At 59.9% G+C, this 21,272-nt stretch overlaps 1 protein-coding gene across 1 annotated transcript; it reads right to left on the bottom strand.

The window, feature by feature from the left end:
- Positions 1–132: 132 nt before the first annotated feature.
- Positions 133–21,123, bottom strand: LOC146751510 (transcription initiation factor TFIID subunit 6-like). Its single transcript, XM_085534398.1, has 15 exons — positions 20,966–21,123; positions 19,472–19,658; positions 17,551–17,637; positions 17,020–17,173; positions 15,885–15,941; positions 15,673–15,792; positions 14,068–14,207; positions 12,696–12,773; positions 12,497–12,598; positions 7,166–7,348; positions 5,662–5,736; positions 5,096–5,221; positions 3,868–4,041; positions 2,440–2,637; positions 133–1,621 (listed from the first exon to the last, which is right to left on the bottom strand). The coding sequence occupies exons 2-15, from the start codon at positions 19,625–19,627 to the stop codon at positions 1,262–1,264; spliced, it is 2,010 nt and encodes a 669-aa protein (XP_085390524.1). The 5' UTR covers positions 19,628–19,658; positions 20,966–21,123; the 3' UTR covers positions 133–1,261.
- Between the last annotated feature and the right edge of the window lie 149 nt (positions 21,124–21,272).

Here is a 21,272-nt window from a genome sequence, read left to right as displayed (position 1 = left end):
TGGGGGGGCGTTAATGAGGGGCTTTAATTAGTGACACAGCGGAGGGAGGAGCTGGGGGGGGGGCGGGCCCACATCCCCGCCCACCCCCCAGGGGAGAAGTTGGGTAACGGGGGTCTGTGCAGAGGGCACGGGGGGGGGGGGAAATGGGAGCGTTTATTGGGTTTATTTACAGCTTTGTACATAAAAAGGGACCCCCCCCCCCCAGGGCTGCCCCACAATGGAGCTGGGGGTGGGGGGCGCCCCATAAGATCCCATAGAGACCCATGGGGACACCTGGTGACCCCATAACACCCCATAGACCCCTGGGGATGCCTGGTGACCCCAAGACCCCCATAACATCCCATAGAGACCCATCGGGACACCTGGGGACCCTCAAGACCCCCCATAAGATCCCATAGAGACCCATGGGGACCGCAAGACCCCCCATAACATCCCCATAGAGACCCATGGGTACACCAAGACCCCCCATAAGATCCCATAGAGACCCATGGGGACCCCAAGGCCACCCCATAACATCCCATAGAGACCCATGAGGACACTTGGTGACCCCAAGACCCCCATAACATCCCATAGAGACCCCTGGGGACCCCAGGACCCCCATAAGATCTCATAGAGACCCATGGGGACCCCAAGACCCCCCATAAGATCCCATAGAGACCCATGGGGACACTTGGTGACCCCAAGACCCCCATAACATCCCATAGAGACCCCTGGGGACCCCAGGACCCCCATAAGATCCCATAGAGACCCATGGGGGACCCCAAGGCCATCCCATAACATCCCATAGAGACCCATGAGGATGCCTGGTGACCCCATAACACCCCATAGAGACCCCTGGGGACACCTGGGGACCCCAGGACCCCCATAACATCCCATAGAGACTCCTGGGCCCCCAAGACCCCCCATAACATCCCATAGAGACCCATGGGGACACTTGGTGACCCCAAGAACCCCATAACATCCCATAGAGACCCCTGGGGATGCCTGGGGACCCCAAGACCCCCCATAAGATCCCATAGAGACCCCTGGGGACTCCAAGGCCTCCCATAACATCCCATAGAGACCCCTGGGGACACCTGATGAGCTCTGGGGACCCCAAGACCCCCATAACACCCCCAGGGAGCCCCATGGGGACCCCAAAGCCACCCCATAACATCCCATAGAGACCCCTGGAGACGCCTGGTGTCCCCAAGACCCCCATAAGATCCCCTAGAGACCCCTGGGGATGCCTGGTGACCCCATAACACCCCCATGGAGCCCCTCACTGGCTGGACTGTGGGCTCTGAGCCACCCCAGCCCCATTGGTTTTCCCAAAGGTGGCTCCGGGGGGGGGGGGCTGGGGGCTGTCCCCGGGCTCTGATTTGGGGGTGGTGGCGGCGGTGGGGGCGGGGGATGCGGTGGCCGAGGATGGGGACAGTTGTGGGGCCGGGGGGGCAGCGCCGGGTTTGGGGTCAGCGGGGGGGAGGGACACCACGATGTACTTCTGGACGCTGCCCGTTACGGTGGCACTGGGGGCTGTGGGGGCGGCCGACACCAGTTTGACCACGGGCTGGACACTGGGAACTGTGGTGGTGACTGGGGACGTGGCTGTGGGAGCCGGGCTGGTGCTGAATGTGATCACCTGGGGGGAGAAAAGGGGACAGGGGGGTGGGTGGGGGGATATGGGGTAATGGGGGTAATGGGGGCAATGGGGGCTATGGGGGCTATGGGGTAATGGGGGCAATGGGGGCAATGGGGGCTATGGGGTAATGGGGGCAATGGGGGCAATGGGGGATATGGGGTAATGGGGGCTATGGGGTAATGGGGGCAATGGGGGTAATGGGGTCTGTGGGGTAATGGGGGCAATGGGGGCTATGGGGTAATGGGGGCAATGGGGACAGGGGGGTGGGTGGGGGGCTATGGGGTAATGGGGGCAATGGGGGCTATGGGGGCTATGGGGTAATGGGGGCAATAGGGGCAATGGGGGCTATGGGGTGGGTGGTGGGCTATGGGGTAATGGGGGCAATGGGGTGGATGGGGGGGCAATGGGGACAGGGGGATGGGTGGGGGGCAATGGGGTGGATGGGGGGGCAATGGGGGCAATAGGGTGGATGGGTTGGGTTGGGGTAATGGGGACAGGGGGTGGGTGGGGGGCTATGGGGTAATGGGGGCAATGGGGGCAATGGGGGGCTATGGGGTAATGGGGGCAATGGGGTGGATGGGGGCCAATGGGGACAGGGGGGTGGATGGGGGGGCAATGGGGATAATAGGGTGGATGGGGGGGCAATGGGGGCTATGGGGACACATTGGAGCCATTTGGGGCCATTGGGGTCAATGGTGGAAGTGGGGACACCCACAGCCCTCAGGGCCCCCCCCCCATTCCGTGCCCCATAGACCCCATAAGTGACCAGGTGGGGGTGGTGCCCCCCATCTCCCCCCCATAAGTGCCCCCCCCCCCACCTGCTGCGAGGCGCTGCTCCCGGCCGACGACATGACGATGAACTTGGTGGGGGGGGGCGATGGTTGGGTGGGGGTCCCGGGGCGGGCGGGGACCAACCCCTGCACTGCGATGGCACCGGGGACCTTAATGATGCTGGGGGGGCGCGGGGACACCCCCGGGGTCTGTGGGGCCTGGGACAGCGTCAGCGTGGGGCGCGGCTGGGGGGGGGAGAATGAGTGGGGTGGGGGGACACCGAGGGCACCACTGACCCCCAGTGTCCCCATTGAACCCAGTAACCCCCCATGTCACCCCACGGACCCCCCCATGTCTCCCATTAAGCCCCAGTGACCCCCAGCATCCATATTAACCCCCAGTGACCCCGCACACCCCATGACCCCCATTAACCCCCATCATTCCCCCCCATCCTCCCATTAACCCCAATTACCCCCATTCTCCCCCATCCCCTCATCAACCTCCATCCCTCTGTTCCCCCCATTAACCCCCATCAACCCCCCCATCCTCCCACCCCCATCCTTCCCCTTGTCCCCCATATTCCCCCACATCCCCCCCAGTTCCCCCCTGTTGTCCCACATCCCTCCCTGTTCCCCCATATCCCTCCATTGCCCCCATTTCCCCCCATCAACCCAATCACCCCCCACCCCCCCACCCCCCTATTCCCTCCCATGCCCCCCCCATTCCCCCCAACCCCCATCAACCCCCATCAACCCCCATATCCCCATCACCCCCAGTCCCACCCATGCCCCCACTGCCCCCCATGCCCCCATATCCCCCCATTCCCCCATATCCCCATATCCCCCCATATCCCCCCATATCCCCCATTCCCCCCATATCCCCCCGTATCCCCCCATATCCCCCCATGCCCCCCATATCCCCCATGCCCCCATATCCCCCATTCCCCCCATATCCCCCATTCCCCCCATATCCCCCCATATCCCCCCATGCCCCCCATATCCCCTCATATCCCCCCATATCCCCCCATATATCCCCATTGCCCCCATACTCCCCATATCCCCCCATTCCCTCCATCATCCCCATATCCCCCCATATCCCCCATTCCCCCCATATCCCCCCATATCCCCCATATCCCCCATTCCCCCCATATCCCCCATTCCCCCCATATCCCCCCATATCCCCCATTCCCCCCATATCCCCCCATTCCCCCCATATCCCCCCATTCCCCCCATATCCCCCATTCCCCCCATATCCCCCATTCCCCCCATTCCCCCCATATCCCCCCATATCCCCCCCATGCCCCCCATATCCCCCATTCCCCCCATATCCCCCCATTCCCCCCATGTCCCCCCATTCCCCCCATTACCCCCATATCCCCCCCATGCCCCCATTACCCCCATTGTCCCCATTCCCTCCATCGTCCCCATATCCCCCCATTACCCCCATACCCCCCACATCCCCCCATACCCCCGTACCTGTGTGATGGTGAGCGTGGTCCTATTGACCTGCTGTGCCTGCAGTGCAGCCTGTGCCCTGGCTTTGCCCACGTGCCCGCAGAGCAGAGCGCCCAGGTACCCGAAATCACTGCGGTACGAGTCAGGGTGGTCCGGGGGGGGGCGGGTCTTGGCCAGCACCGGGGCACAGTGCTTCTAAATGGGGGGGGGGATACGTGGGTCAGCTATAGGGGCAGCCATGGGGGGGATGTGGGGGCAGATATGGGGGCACAGGGTTGGGATTGGCCATGGGGTCAGGGGGATGGGGTTGGATATGGGGGCACAGGGATGGGGCAATGCCCCCATTGCCCCCCAATGCCATCATTGACCCCAACATCCCCAATGCCAACCCCCATTGCCCCCCCATGCCCTCCAATGCCCCATTACCCCCAATAGCCCCCTCTGCCCCCCAATGCCCCTTTGCCCCCCATAGCCCCCATTGACCCCACTGCCCCCCAATGCCCCATAGCCCCCCAATGCCCCATTGCCCCCCATAACCCCCACTGCCCCCCAATGCCCCTTGTCCCCCCATGCCCCCATTGCCCCCCATAGCCCCCATTAGCCCAATGCCCCACTGCCCCCCAATGCCCCCAGTGCCCCATTGCCCCCCAATGCCCCTTTGCCCCCCATACCCCCATTGCCCCCATAGCCCCCATTGCCCCCCAATGCCCCTTTGCCCCCCATGCCCCCACTGCCCCCCATGCCCCCATTGCCCCCCAATACCCCATTGCCCCCCAATGCCCCATTGCCCCCCATAGCCCCCACTGCCCCCCAATGCCCCCTTTGCCCCCCATACCCCCCATTACCCCCAATAGCCCCCACTGCCCCCCAATAGCCCCCATTACCCCCAATAGCCCCCACTTCCCCCCAATGCCCCACTGCCCCCCAATAGCCCCCATTACCCCCAATAGCCCCCACTTCCCCCCAATGCCCCACTGCCCCCCAATAGCCCCCATTACCCCCAATAGCCCCCACTGCCCCCCAATGCCCCACTGCCCCCCAATGCCCCCAGTGTCCCATTGCCCCCCAATGCCCCTTTGCCCCCCATTGCCCCCATTGCCCCCACTGCCCCCCAATGCCCCATTGCCCCCCATGCCCCCATTGCCCCCACTGCCCCCATTGCCCCCCATGCCCCCATTGCCCCCCATAGCCCCCACTGCCCCACTGCCCCCCATAGTCCCCCATGCCCCATAGCCCCCCATATCCCCACCAGCAGGAGGCTCTGCACGTGGTCGGCCCCGATGCGGTCGATGGTGCTGACCACGGGCCCCTCCAGGATGCTCCTCACACGCTCCCCCTCCACCGGCAGCCGAGGGAGGATCAGGGTCTTGATCACCTGTAATGGGGGGGGGGGATTAGGGGGGGACATGGGGGGGGACGTGGGGATGGGGGGGACACTGGGGTAAAGGGGGACATTGGGATGTGGGGGGATATGGGGGGATGGGGGGGGGATATGGAGGATGTGGGGATGGGGGGGGGGACACTGTGATGGGGAGGGATATTGAGACATGGGGGGGCACTGGGATATGGGGGATGTGGGGATGTAGGGGGGACGTAGGGGGGATACTGGGGTCATAGGGGGCCATGGGGGGATATTGGGGTCATAGGGGGACATAGGGGGGATATTGGGGTCATAAGGGGCCATGGGGGGATATTGGGGTCATAGGGGGGATATTGGGGGTCATAAGGGGACATAGGGGGGATATTGGGGTCATAGGGGGCCATGGGGGGATATTGGGGTCACAGGGGTCCATATGGGGCCGTGGTGCCACTCACATCATGGCCGAGCTCCGCCAGCCCCGCGATGGAGCCGTACCGGGTGGTCCATGGGGTCTTGTCGTCCACCCAGCTCTGGGGGCACGGGACAGTGGCACAGCCAGCCCCATAGCCCGCCCCATAGCTCACCTCACAGATCCACAACCCCATCCGCCTCATAGCCCCCCACCCCCCCAATCCCCTCCCCATGACCCCATACCCCCTATCCCCCCACACAGCCCCCCATTTCCCCACAACAACCCCCCATCTCCCCACAACCCCCTATCTTCAACCCCATGGCCCCCCATCCTCCCTCAATCCCCTCCCCATGTCCCCACGACCCCCTATATCCCCTCCCCATGACCCCCATCCCTCCCCATAGCCCCCCATATCCCCTCCCCCTGACCCACGACCCCCCATATCCCCCCATATCCCCCCATTTCCCCCCCATATCCCCCCATCTCTCCCCACGACCCCCCATAGCCCCCCATTTCCCCCCCATAGCCCCCCATCTCTCCCCCACGACCCCCCATAGCCCCCCATTTCCCCCCCCATAGCCCCCCATCTCTCCCCCACGACCCCCCATATCCCCCCATATCCCCCCATTTCCCCCCCCATAGCCCCCCATCTCTCCCCCACGACCCCCCATATCCCCCCATAGCCCCCCATATCCCCTCCCATAGCCCCCCATCTCTCCCCCACGACCCCCCATAGCCCCCCATAGCCCCCCATATCCCCCCATTTCCCCCCATCTCTCCCCCACGACCCCGCATATCCCCCCATAGCCCCCCTTTTCCCCCCCCATAGCCCCCCATCTCTCCCCCACAACCCCCCATATCCCCCCATAGCCCCCCATATCCCCTCCCCCTGACCCACGACCCCCCATAGCCCCCCATATCCCCTCCCCATGACCCCACACCCCCCACCTCCCCCCCCATATCCCCCATAGCCCCCCCTTTCCCCCCCCATAGCCCCCCATCTCTCCCCCACAACCCCCCATATCCCCCCATAGCCCCCCATATCCCCTCCCCCTGACCCACAACCCCCCATATCCCCCCATAGCCCCCCATATCCCCTCCCCCTGACCCACAACCCCCATATCCCCCCCCATATCCCCCATAGCCCCCCATATCCCCTCCCCCTGACCCACAACCCCCCATATCCCCCCATATCCCCTCCCCCTGACCCACAACCCCCCATATCCCCCCATAGCCCCCCATATCCCCTCCCCATGACCCATTAACCCCCCATATCCCCCCCCATAGCCCCCATAGCCCCCCATATCCCCTCCCCATGACCCATCAACCCCCCATATCCCCCCCCATAGCCCCCATAGCCCCCCATATCCCCTCCCCCTGACCCACAACCCCCCATATCCCCCCATATCCCCCATATCCCCTCCCCCTGACCCACGACCCCCCATCACCCCCCATAGCCCCCATAGCCCCCCATATCCCCTCCCCCTGACCCACGACCCCCCATATCCCCCCATATCCCCCCATAGCCCCCCATTTCCCCCCATCACCTTGGTGAAGGTCTTGGTAATGCGGCTCTGGATGTTGTTGGTGGTGGTGCTGAAGTTCTTACACACTTGTGCCACCAGGCGGGCGGCGAAGTCGCGCAGCGCCCAGTGGTTGTCCACATCTGGACGCAGGCACAGCTGGCGGCTCACGATGCACGTCATCACCGCCGGGATCAGCTCGTGCAGCTGGGGGGCACGTGGGGGGGACGCATAGGGGGTATTTAAGGACACTTAGGGGGCATTTGGGGGCACTTAGGGGGTATTTGGGGGCATTTAGGGGCATCTAAGGACACTTAGGGGGTATTTGGGGACACAAAAGGGGCATTTAAGGAAACTTAGGGGGTATTTGGGGGCAGCTGGGGGCATCTAAGGACGCTTAAAGGGCATTTAAGGACACTTAAGGGGCATCTGGGGGCATCTAAGGACACTTAGGGGGCATTTGGGGGCATCTAAGGACACTTAGGGGGCATTTAGAGACACTTAGGTGGCATTTAAGGACACTTAAGGAGCATTTGGGGGCATTTGGGGGCACAAAGAGGGCATTTAAAGGACACTTAAGGGGTATTGGGGGCATCTAAGGACACTCAGGGGGTATTTGGGGACAGCTGGGGGCATCTAAGGACACTTAAGGGGCATCTAAGGACACTTAAGGGGTATTTGGGGGCAGATGGGGACACAAAGGGGGCATTTAAAGACACTTAAGGGGCATTTGGGGACAGCTGGGGGTATCTAAGGACACTTAAGGGGCATCTGGGGACAGCTGGGGGCACCTAAAGACACTTAAGGGGCATCTGGGGGCATCTAAGGACACTTAGGGGGTATTTGGGGGCACCTGGGGGTATCTAAGGACACTTAGGGGGTATTTGGGGGCATTTAAGGACACTTAGGGGGTATTTGGGGGCAGCTGGGGGCATCTAAGGACACTTAGGGGGCATTTGGGGGCAGATGGGGACACTTAGGGGGCATCTAAGGACACTTAAGGGGTATTTGGGGGCATCTAAGGACACTTAAGGGGCATTTGGGGGCATCTAAGGACACTTAGGGGGCATTGGGGGCATCTAAGGACACTTAAGGGGTATTTGTGGGCATCTAAGGACACTTAAGGGGTATTTGGGGGCATCTAAGGACACTTAGGGGGCATTTGGGGGCATCTAAGGACACTTAGGGGGCATTTGGGGCATTTAGGGGCATCTAAGGACACTTAAGGGGCATTTGGGGACACTTAGGGGGCATTTGGGGACAGCTGGGGACACAAAGGGGGCATTTAAGGACACTTAAGGGGCATTTGGGGGCATCTAAGGACACTTAAGGGCTATTTGGGGGCATTTAAGGACACTTAGGGGGTATTTGGGGACAGCTGGGGACACAAAGGGGGCATTTAAAGACACTTAGGGGGCATTTGGGGCACATGGGGCAGATGGGGACGCATAGGGGGCATTTAAGGACACTTAGGGGGCATTTGGGGCATTTGGGGCACAAAGGGGGCATCAAAGGACACTTAAGGGGTATTTGGGGGCATTTAAGGACACTTAGGGGGTATTTGGGGACAGCTGGGGGCACAAAGGGGGCATCTAAGGACACTTAGGGGGCATTTGGGGGCATCTAAGGACACTTAAGGGGTATTTGGGGGCATCTAAGGACACTTTAGGGGTATTTGGGGGCATTTAAGGACACTCAGGGGGTATTTGGGGGCATTTGGGGGCATCTAAGGTCACTTAAGGGCATTTGGGGGCATCTAAGGACACTTAAGGGGCATTTGGGGGCATTTAAGGACACTTTAGGGGCATTTGGGGCATCTAAGGACACTTATGGGGCATTTGGGGGCACTTAGGGGGCATTTAAGGACACTTAGGGGGTATTTGGGGGCATTTGGGGGCATCTAAGGACACTTAGGGGGCATTTAGAGACACTTAGGTGGCATCTAAGGACACTTAAGGGGCATTTGGGGGCATCTAAGGACACTTAGGGGGCATTTAGGGGCATTTGAGGACACTTAGGGGCATTTGGGGATACATAGGGGGCAGCTGGGGGCACCTGGGGGCATCTAAGGACACTTAAGGGGCATCTGGGGACAGCTGGGGGCACTTAAAGACACTTAAGGGGCATCTGGGGGCATCTAAGGACACTTAAGGGGCATTTAGAGACACTTAGGGGGCATTTGGGGACAGCTGGGGACACAAAGGGGGCATTTAAGGACACTTAAGGGGCATTTGGGGGCATCTAAGGACACTTAAGGGGTTATTTGGGGGCATTTAAGGACACTTAGGGGGTATTTGGGGGCATCTAAGGACACTTAGGGGGTATTTGGGGGCATTTAAGGACACTTAGGGGGTATTTGGGGGTATTTGGGGGCATCTAAGGACACTTAAGGGGTATTTGGGGGCATCTAAGGGCACTTAAGGGGCATTTGGGGGCAGCTGGGGGCATCTAAGGACGCTTAAAGGGCATTTAAGGACACTTAAGGGGCATCTGGGGGCATCTAAGGACACTTAGGGGGCATTTGGGGGCATCTAAGGACACTTAGGGGGCATTTTAGAGACACTTAGGTGGCATTTAAGGACACTTAAGGAGCATTTGGGGCATTTGGGGCACAAAGAGGGCATTTAAGGACACTTAAGGGGTATTTGGGGGCATCTAAGGACACTCAGGGGGTATTTGGGGACAGCTGGGGGCATCTAAGGACACTTAAGGGGCATCTAAGGACACTTAAGGGGTATTTGGGGGCAGATGGGGACACAAAGGGGGCATTTAAAGACACTTAAGGGGCATTTGGGGACAGCTGGGGGTATCTAAGGACACTTAAGGGGCATCTGGGGACAGCTGGGGGCACCTAAAGACACTTAAGGGGCATCTGGGGGCATCTAAGGACACTTAGGGGGTATTTGGGGGCACCTGGGGGTATCTAAGGACACTTAGGGGGTATTTGGGGGCATTTAAGGACACTTAGGGGGTATTTGGGGGCAGCTGGGGGCATCTAAGGACACTTAGGGGGCATTTGGGGGCAGATGGGGACACTTAGGGGGCATCTAAGGACACTTAAGGGGTATTTGGGGGCATCTAAGGACACTTAAGGGGCATTTGGGGGCATCTAAGGACACTTAGGGGGCATTTGGGGGCATCTAAGGACACTTAAGGGGTATTTGTGGGCATCTAAGGACACTTAAGGGGTATTTGGGGGCATCTAAGGACACTTAGGGGGCATTTGGGGGCATCTAAGGACACTTAGGGGGCATTTGGGGGCATTTAGGGGCATCTAAGGACACTTAAGGGGCATTTGGGGACACTTAGGGGGCATTTGGGGACAGCTGGGGACACAAAGGGGGCATTTAAGGACACTTAAGGGGCATTTGGGGGCATCTAAGGACACTTAAGGGCTATTTGGGGGCATTTAAGGACACTTAGGGGGTATTTGGGGACAGCTGGGGACACAAAGGGGGCATTTAAAGACACTTAGGGGGCATTTGGGGGCACATGGGGGCAGATGGGGACGCATAGGGGGCATTTAAGGACACTTAGGGGGCATTTGGGGGCATTTGGGGGCACAAAGGGGGCATCAAAGGACACTTAAGGGGTATTTGGGGGCATTTAAGGACACTTAGGGGGTATTTGGGGACAGCTGGGGGCACAAAGGGGGCATCTAAGGACACTTAGGGGGCATTTGGGGGCATCTAAGGACACTTAAGGGGTATTTGGGGGCATCTAAGGACACTTTAGGGGTATTTGGGGGCATTTAAGGACACTCAGGGGGTATTTGGGGGCATTTGGGGGCATCTAAGGTCACTTAAGGGGCATTTGGGGGCATCTAAGGACACTTAAGGGGCATTTGGGGGCATCTAAGGACACTTTAGGGGCATTTGGGGGCATCTAAGGACACTTATGGGGCATTTGGGGGCACTTAGGGGGCATTTAAGGACACTTAGGGGGTATTTGGGGGCATTTGGGGGCATCTAAGGACACTTAGGGGGCATTTAGAGACACTTAGGTGGCATCTAAGGACACTTAAGGGGCATTTGGGGGCATCTAAGGACACTTAGGGGGCATTTAGGGGCATTTGAGGACACTTAGGGGCATTTGGGGATACATAGGGGGCAGCTGGGGGCACCTGGGGGCATCTAAGGACACTTAAGGGGCATCTGGGGACAGCTGGGGGCACTTAAAGACACTTAAGGGGCATCTGGGGGCATCTAAGGACACTTAAGGGGCATTTAGAGACACTTAGGGGGCATTTGGGGACAGCTGGGGACACAAAGGGGGCATTTAAGGACACTTAAGGGGCATTTGGGGCATCTAAGGACACTTAAGGGGTATTTGGGGGCATTTAAGGACACTTAGGGGGTATTTGGGGGCATCTAAGGACACTTAGGGGGTATTTGGGGGCATTTAAGGACACTTAGGGGGTATTTGGGGGTATTTGGGGGCATCTAAGGACACTTAAGGGGTATTTGGGGGCATCTAAGGGCACTTAAGGGGCATTTGGGGGCATCTAAGGGCACTTAAGGGGTATTTGGGGGCATCTAAGGACACTTAAGGGGCATTTGGGGGCATCTAAGGGCACTTAAGGGGTATTTGGGGGCATCTAAGGACACTTAAGGGGTATTTGGGGGCATTTAAGGACACTTAGGGGGTATTTGGGGGCAGCTGGGGGCATCTAAGGACACTTAAGGGGCATTTGGGGGCATCTAAGGACACTTAGGGGGCATTTAGAGACACTTAGGTGGCATCTAAGGACACTTAAGGGGCATTTGGGGGCATCTAAGGACACTTAGGGGGCATTTAGGGGCATTTGAGGACACTTAGGGGGCATTTGGGGATACATAGGGGGCAGCTGGGGGCACCTGGGGGCATCTAAGGACACTTAAGAGGCATCTGGGGACAGCTGGGGGCACTTAAAGACACTTAAGGGGCATCTGGGGGCATCTAAGGACACTTAAGGGGCATTTGGGGACACTTAGGGGACATTTGGGGACAGCTGGGGACACAAAGGGGGCATTTAAGGACACTTCAGGGGTATTTGGGGGCATCTAAGGACACTTAGGGGGCATTTGGGGGCATTTAGGGGCATCTAAGGACACTTAAGGGGCATTTGGGGGCATCTAAGGACATTTAAGGGGCATTTGAGGACACTTAGGTGGCATTTAAGGACACTTAAGGGGCATTTGGGGACGTGTTTGGGACCTTTGGGGGCAGATTTTGGACCTTTGGAGGACACCGAGGGCCACCCTGGTGACATATGGAGCCTTTGGGGTCATCTAGGGCCGTTTTGGGGCTGTTTTGGGGTCATTTTGGGGCTGTTTTGGGGTCATTTTGGGCCATTTTGGGGCCGTTTGGACTCACGTATTTCTCCAGGTACAGAGTGGGGTTGTCCATCAGCGCCTTCACCATCCGCATCAGGTAGATGAGCAGAGCCAGGTTGTTCTGCACCACGTTGACACGGACCTGGGGGGCACGGGGGGACACTTTGGGGTCAGCTGGGGACACCTGGGGGCACAATGGGGCCCTATGGGGCCATATGGGGCCATTTGGGGTCACTCACCCCCTCAGAGATGAAGGTGCTGAAGCGCGGCAGCATCTGGTACAGGCCGGGGTCGGTGGCGATGCTCTGCAGGGCCTCCTATGGGGCAATGGGGGACAATGGGGACGTCACCATGGGGGGAGATGGGCCCTTGGTTGGAGGATGTGGGGTCAATGGGGACCTCAATTGGAGGATGAGGGGCCAATGAGGCCAATGGGGCCCTCAGTTGGAAGCAATGGGTCCCAATGGGGCCCTGGGTTGGATGACGTGGGTGCAATGGGTCCCAATGGGGCCCTGGGTTGGATGATGTGGGTCCAATGGGTCCCAATGGGGCCCTGGGTTGGATGATGTGGGTCCAATGGGGCCCTTGTTTGTATGATGTGGGTCCAATGGGTCCCAATGGGGCCCCGGGTTGGATGATGTGGGTCCAATGGGGTCAATGGGGCCCCTGTTTGTATGATATGGGTCCAATGGGTCCCAATTGGGCCCTGGGTTGGATGATATGGGGCCAATGGGGCCCTGGGCTGTATGATGTGGGTCCAATGGGTCCCAATGGGGCCCTGGGTTGGATGATGTGGGTCCAATGGGTCCCAATGGGGCCCCTATTTGTATGATGTGGGTCCAATGGGGCCCCTGTTTGTATGATATGGGTCCAATGGGTCCAATGGGGCCCTGGGCTGTATGATGTGGGTCCAATGTGTCCAATGGAGCCTGGGCTGTATGATATGGGTCCAATGTGTCCAATGGGCCACTGTTTGTATTATATGGGTCCAATGTGTCCAATGGGGCCCTGGGCTGTATGATATGGGTCCAATGGGTCCCAATGGGGCCCGTTTGTATGATGTGGGTCCAATGGGGCCCCTGTTTGTATGATGTGGGTCCAATGGGTCCCAATGGGGCCCCTGTTTGTATGATGTGGGTCCAATGGGTCCCAATGGGGCCCCTGTTTGTATGATGTGGGTCCAATGGGGCCCCTGTTTGTATGATGTGGGTCCAATGGGGCCCCTGTTTGTATGATATGGGTCCAATGTGTCCCAATGGGGCCCCTGTTTGTATGATATGGGTCCAATGTGTCCAATGGGGCCCCTGTTTGTATGATATGGGTCCAATGGGTCCCAATGGGGCCCCTGTTTGTATGATGTGGGTCCAATGGGGCCCCTGTTTGTATGATATGGGTCCAATGTGTCCAATGGGGCCCTGGGCTGTATGATATGGGTCCAATGTGTCCAATGGGGCCCTGGGTTGGATGATGTGGGTCCAATTTGGCCCCTGTTTGTATGATATGGGTCCAATGGGTCCAATGGGGCCCTGGGCTGTATGATGTGGGTCCAATGGGGCCCTGGGCTGTATGATGTGGGTCCTGTGTCCCCCCATTTGTGCTGTGTGGACTCACGGCCCGTTTGGCCTCGCAGGACCCCACACAGGCCTCAGTGATCTCCTTGTAGTACAGCTGCTGCTCCACCGACAGCTCGTGCACTGAGCGCGGCTTCAGCCTCAGCGCTGCCCCGTCCAGCAGCGGCTTCTTGTCCTTCCCTACAATCAATGGGGACGGCACTAATGTCACACAGCCCCATAGGGAGCCCCATAGATACCCCATAGGGAGCACATAGGGAGCCCATAGATACCCCATAGGGAGCCCATAGGGAGCCCATAGGAGTCCCATAGGGAGCCCATAGGAGTACCATAGGGAGCACATAGGGAGCCCATAGATACCCCATAGGGAGCCCATAGGAGTCCCATAGGGAGCCCATAGGGAGCCCATAGATACCCCATAGGGAGGCCATAGGGAGCCCATAGGAGTCCCATAGGGAGCCCATAGATACCCCATAGGGAGCCCATAGGGAGCCCATAGATACCCCATAGATACCCCATAGGGAGCCCATAGATACCCCATAGGGAGCACATAGGGAGCCCATAGGGAGCCCATAGGAGTCCCATACGGAGCCCATAGGGAGCCCCATAAGTAACCCATAGGAAGGCCATAGATAGCCCATAGGGAGCCCCATAGAAGCCCCATAGGGAGCACATAGGAGCCCCATAGGAAGCCCCCAAGAAGCCCAAAAGAAGCCCATAGGAGCCCCACAGGTAGCCTATAGAAAGCCCAAAGGAAACCCATATGAGCCCCATAGGAAACCCATATAGGAGCCTCATAGGAAGCCCATAAGAAACCCATAGAACCCCCCCAGGGAAGCCCATAGGAAGCCCATAGGAGCCCCCCAGGAAGCCCCAAAGTCCTAAATCTCCTCCAGCAGCCCCCAAAACACCCTCCATCCCCCCATCCTCACACAGCATCCCTTAATCACCCCATAGACCCTAAATAACACCCCATAGCCCCCCTTAAACACACCATAGACCCTAAGTAACCCCCCATAGCCCCCCTTAAACACCCCATAGCCCCTAAATAACACCCCATAGCCCCTAAATAACACCCCATAGCCCCCCTTAAACACCCCATAGCCCCCCTTAAACACCCCATAGCCCCCCTTAAACACACCATAGACCCTAAATAACACCCCATAGCCCCCCTTAAACACCCCATAGCCCCTAAATAACACCCCATAGCCCCCCTTAATCACCCCACAGCCCCTAAGTAACACCCCATAGCCCCCCTTAAACACCCCAGGGCCCCCCTATAACACCCCATAGCCCCCCTTAAACACCCCATAGACCCTAAATAACACCCCATAGCCCCCCTTAAACACCACATAGACCCTAAATAACATCCCATAGCCCCCCTTAAACACCCCATAGACCCTAAATAACACCCCATAGCCCCCCTTAATCACCCCACAGCCCCTAAGTAACACCCCATAGCCCCCCTTAAACACCCCATAGCCCCTAAATAACACCCCATAGCCCCCCTTGAACACCCCATAGCCCCCCTTAAACACACCATAGACCCTAAATAATACCCCATAGCCCCCCTTAAACACCCCATAGCCCCTAAATAACACCCCATACCCCCCCCCCAAAAGCCCCCCAACCCCCCCAGCCCCACCTTTGCCATCCTGTGGGGCCGATCCCTGCCCCTTCCCCTTCAGGGCTCCCTCCTCCTCCTGCCCCGGCTTGGCAGCTTTGAGGGGCTCGGTGGCCTCAGCCTTCTGCTGCTCCTTTGGGGCTGTAAGTAACGGGGTGGGGGGGCTACAGAACTGCGACCCCCCCCCAAATAGAGGGTTGAAAAGGGGGGGGGGGGGGCGCAAAGCTGCTCACCTGGGGGGGGGTTCTCAGGGATGGCGGGCTGCACCCCCTCAATGCTCAGCCAATGTGCTGTGGGGTGAAGTCAGGCTGTGACCCCCCCCCCCCAAATAAACCCAGCTCAAACTGCCCCAAATGCCCCCAAAGGTCCCAAAGCCCCCAAACCCCCCCCAGCCCCCAGAGCCCCCCCAGGCTCCCAAACCCCCTCCAAGACCCCCATAGCCCCCCCCCTCAACCCTTGAAGCTGACATTGAATGGGACATGGGGGGTGCTCAGACCCCCAACTCCCCCCCATGTCCTCAATACCCCAACACCCCCCCAGCCCCCTTCCAAGACCCCTATAGAACCCCCCAATGGCCCTGACAGCCCAACATCCCAACTCCCCCAGACCCACCCCAACACCCCCCACCCTCAAGGCAGACATCAAGCAGGATACAGGACAGAGGGGTGCTGAGACCCCCAACTCCTCCCCATGTCCCCAATACCCCAACCCCCCCCAGGTCCCCCCCAACCTCCCCCAGCCCCCCAAATCCCCCCCATGTCCCCAATACCCCAACCTCCCCCAGGCCCCCTCAGGCCCCCCTGGACCCCCAGCCCCCTCCAGCCCCCCAGGACCCCCCCCAGCCCCCCACCTTGAGACAGACATTGAATGGGATGTGGGGCAGGGGGGTGTTCAGCCCCCCAACTCCCCCCTTGTCCCCAATACCCCAACCTCCCCCAGCCCCCCCCAGCCCCCCAACTCCCCCCCATGTCCCCAATACTCCAGAGTCCCCAGCCCCCCCCAACCTCCCCCAGCCCCCCCTGGACCCCCAGCCCCCTCCAGCCCCCCAGGACCCCCCCAGCCCCCCACCCTTGAGGCAGACATCAAGCAGGATACAGGACAGGGGGGTGCTGAGACCCCCAACTCCCCTCCATGTCCCCAATACCCCAACCCCCCCCAGGCCCCCCCAATCCCCCCAACCTCCCCCAGCCCCCTAACTACCCCCCATGTCCCCAGTACCCCAACCTCCCCCAGCCCCCCCTGGACCCCCAGCCCCCCAGCCCCCTCCAGCCCCCCAACTCCCCCCCATGTCCCCAATACCCCAGCCCCCCCGGCCCCCCCTGGACCCTCAGCCCCCTCCAGCCCCCCAGGACCCCCCCAGCCCCCCACCCTTGAGGCAGACATCGAGGGGGACGCGTGGCAGGGGGGTGTTGATGATGTCGCTCAGCTCCACCTCCCGCTCCTCATAGAAGTGCAGCTCTCGCCCCCCCCCGCTGGCGTAACGGAACGGGAGGAACTCCTGGGCCTGGAATCCATACAGGGGCTGGGGGGGAAAAGGGGGGGGATACGGTGACTGTGAGACCCCCACGGCGACCCCGAGACCCCCCCAGTTGCCCTGAGACCCCCAGAGAGACCCCGAGACCCATAGGGTGACCCTGAGACCCATAGGGTAACCCTGAGACCCATAGGGTGACCCTAAGACCCATAGGGTGACCCTGAGACCCATAGGGTGACCTGGAGACCCATAGGGTGGCCCTAAGACCCATAGGGTGACACTGAGCCCCATAGGGTGACCCTAAGACCCACAGGGTGACACTGAGCCCCATAGGGTGACCCCAAGACCCATATGGTGACACTGAGCCCCATAGGGTGACCCTGAGCCCCATAGGGTGACCCCAAGACCCCCCCCCCCATCCCCACCTCCACGTTCTTCAGCTTCAGGGCCAGGTCGATGTCTCCGGCCGTCAGCCGCCGCCGCTTCCCCATGTGCATAAACTTCAGGGCGTCCTGGGGGGGACAAGGGGACATTGGGGGTCTTATAGGGCTGTCCCCCCTTTGTTCCTCCAGCCCCACAGCGCCCCATTGCGTCCCCGTGCCCCCCATGTCCCCTATTATTCCCATATCCCCCCACACCCCCGCATCTCCCCACTGTCCCCACCTCCCCCCACATCCCCCCATTATCCCCACGCCCCCCCCTTGTTCCCATCCCCCCACATCCCCCCATTATCCCCCCATCTCCCCACTGTCCCCACACCCCCCATTGTCCCCTCATATCCCCACGCCCCCCCATGTCCCCATCTCCCCCCACCTCCCCCCTTTATCCCCATGCCCCCCATGTCCCCCCATGACCCCATGTCCCCATGCCCCCCATTATCCCCATATCCCCCCACATCCCCATTGTCCCCACATCTCCCCACATCCCCACACCCTCCATGTCCCCACATCCCCCATATCCCCCCATTGTCCCCACATCCCCCTACTATCCCCACACCCCCCTTGTCCCCGTGCCCCCCATTGTCCCCACATCCCCCCATGTCCCCCCATGTCCCCATACCCCCCTTGTCCCCGTGCCCCCCATTGTCCCCACACCCCCCATGTCCCCCCATTATCCCCATGTCCCCCTTTATCCCCATGTCCCCCCATTGTCCCCACGCCCCCCATTGTCCCCACATCCCCCCATGTCCCCCCCTTTATCCCCATACCCCCCACCCCCCCCTTGTCCCCACATCTCCCCACATCCCCCCATTATCCCCACACCCCTCATGTCCCCACATCCCCCCATGTCCCCCCATTATCCCCATGTCCCCCTTTATCCCCATGTCCCCCCATTGTCCCCACACCCCCCATGTCCCCCCATTGTCCCCACACCCCCCATGTCCCCCATTATCCCCACCCCCCCCCGTCCCCACGCCCCCCATTGACCCCACATCCCCCCATGTCCCCCCATTATCCCCACACCCCCCTTGTCCCCCCACACCCCCCTTGTTCCCACACCCCCCATTGTCCTCACATCCCCCCATGTCCCCCCATGTCCCCATACCCCCCCATGTCCCCCCATGTCCCCATACCCCTCCTTGTCCCCGTGCCCCCCATTGTCCCCACATCCCCCCATGTCCCCCCCATTATCCCCATACCCCCCCACACCCCCATTGTCCCCACAGCCCCCCATACCCCCCCTTGTCCCCATGCCCCCCATTATCCCCATATCCCCCCACATCTCCCCACATCCCCCCATACCCCCCCATTGTCCCGATGCCCCCCATGTCCCCCCATTGTCCCCACATCCCCCCACGCCCCCCATTATCCCCATATCCCCCCATGGCCCCCATTATCCCCACATTCCCCCTTTATCCCCATGTCCCCCCATTGTCCCCACGTCCCCCATTGTCCCCACATCCCCCCATACCCCCCCTTGTCCCCACGCCCCCCATTGTCCCCACATCCCCCCATACTCCCCTTTATCCCCATGCCCCCCATGTCCCCCCATCCCCCCCCATGTCCCCACATCCCCCCATACTCCCCTTTATCCCTATGCCCCCCATGTCCCCCCATACCCCCCTTGTCCCCACATCCCCCCATGTCCCCCCATTATCCCCACACCCCCCTTGTCCCCCCATACCCCCCCTTGTCCCCGTGCCCCCCATTGTCCCCACATCCCCTCATGTCCCCCCATTGTCCCCATGTCCCCCCATTGTCCCCACACCCCCCATGTCCCCCCATACCCCCACTGTCCCCACGCCCCCCATTGTCCCCACATCCCCCCCTTTATCCCCATACCCCCCACATCCCCCTTGTCCCCCCATGCCCCCCACACCCCCCATGTCCCCCCCTTTATCCCCACCTGTGCCACCTCCTTCAGCCTGTAACTGGCCTCATCCGCCAGCAGCTGACAGGTCTCCTCGTGGACCTGCCCCACTCCCACGGCCTCGGCCATCACCTTCATGGACTCTGCGGGCAGCAGCGTGTGGCTCAGCTTCAGCTTCTTCTCCTCCGCCATCTTAGTTCCTCCTCCTCTCTTCAATATGGGGCTGATATGGGGCAGATATGGGGTCAATATGGGGCCTATATTGGGCTGAAATGGGGCCAATATGGGGCAGATATGGGGCCGATATGGGACTGATATGGGGCCGATATGGGACTGATATGGGGCAGATATGGGGTCAATATGGCGCTGATATGGAGCAGATATAGGGCTGATATGGGACCGATATGGGACCAATATGGGGCCAATATGGGGCCGATATGGAACAGATATGGGGCAGATATGGGGTCGATATGGGACTGATATGGGGCAGATATAGGGCCAATATGGGGACTATATGGGGTCAATATGGGGCCTATATTGGGCTGAAATGGGGCCAATATGGGGCAGATATGGGGCCGATATGGGACTGATATGGGGCCGATATGGGACTGATATGGGGCAGATATGGGGTCAATATGGGGTCAATATGGGGCCTATATTGGGCTGAAATGGGGCCAATATGGGGCAGATATGGGGCCGATATGGAACTGATATGGGGCAGATATGGGACTGATATGGAACAGATATGGGGCAGATATGGGGCCGATATGGGACTGATATGGGGCAGATATAGGGCCAATATGGGGACTATATGGGGTCAATATGGGGCCGATATGGGGTCAATATGGGGCCTATATTGGGCTGAAATGGGGCCGATATGGGGCAGATATGGGGCCCATATGGAACTGATATAGCGCAGATATGGGGCTGATATGGAACAGACATGGGGCAGATATGGAACAGATATGGGGCAGATATGGGGCCAATATGGGGCCTATATAGAGCCGATATAGGGCCAATATGGGGCAGATATGGGACTGATACAGGACAAATATGGAGTCAATATGGGGCCGATATGGGACTGATATGGGACAGATATGGGGCAGATATGGGACCTATATGGGACCAATATAGGACTGATATGGGACCGATATGGGACCAATATGGGGTCAATATGGGGCAGATATGGGACTGATATGAGACAGATATGGGGCAGATATGGGACCTATATGGGACCGATATGGGACTGATATGGGACCGATATGGGGCCCATATGGGGCTGATATGGGGCCCATATGGGGCTGGTATGGGGCCTATATGGGGCTGATACGGGGCTGATATGGGCCTGATATGGGGCAGATATGGGGCCTATATAGGGCCTATATAGGGCTGATATGGGGCCGATATAGGGCCGATATGGGGCAGATATGGGGCCTATATGGGGGGGCTCACTGGCCTCAATGGGGGCGGGAAGGGGCAGGAAAAGACCCCAAAAGGGTAAAAAAAGGCCCCAAAAGGAGCCGAACAAACCTGGGGGGGCCCAAAAGCTCCAACGGGGGGGGGCCTAAAACCGGCCTGAGGCCTAAAACCGGTTTGAGGCCTAAAAACCGGTTTGAGGCCTAAACACCGGCCCGAAGCCTCACGGCGCCTCACGGCTCCGCGCCGCCATGTTGGATCTCAGAGCTTTGCCGCCTCTTGGCCGAGTCCTGGAAGGGGAAAGTTAAGAAATACCCGGATGAGCGCTTCACAACGCTCCGATTTAATTCCTTGGGCCGCTTAGAGGATGATATTAATGAGATAAAGGTGAAGGTGAAGAAATGGCGGCGGTGGGTTGTGG

The sequence above is a fragment of the Coturnix japonica genome, unplaced genomic scaffold (genome assembly GCF_054131305.1).
Source record: "Coturnix japonica strain WE unplaced genomic scaffold, WE-NBRP24 Scf082, whole genome shotgun sequence".
In the NCBI taxonomy this organism is placed as follows: Eukaryota; Metazoa; Chordata; class Aves; order Galliformes; family Phasianidae; genus Coturnix; species Coturnix japonica.
The sequence above is the reverse complement of the archived record's forward strand: the minus strand, read 5'-3'. Positions and strand labels throughout refer to the sequence as shown.

Bases quoted from the DNA above. Each gene is read 5' to 3' on its own strand.
- LOC146751510 (XM_085534398.1), bottom strand. From the start codon at position 19,627: ATGGCGGAGGAGAAGAAGCTGAAGCTGAGCCACACGCTGCTGCCCGCA. The intron at 15,793-15,884 runs GTGAGCAGCTTT...CGTTACTTACAG, and splicing joins CCCTGAGAACCCCCCCCCAG to CCCCAAAGGAGCAGCAGAAG. The intron at 4,042-5,095 runs GTGGGGATATGG...CCCCCCATTTAG, and splicing joins ACGTGCAGAGCCTCCTGCTG to AAGCACTGTGCCCCGGTGCT.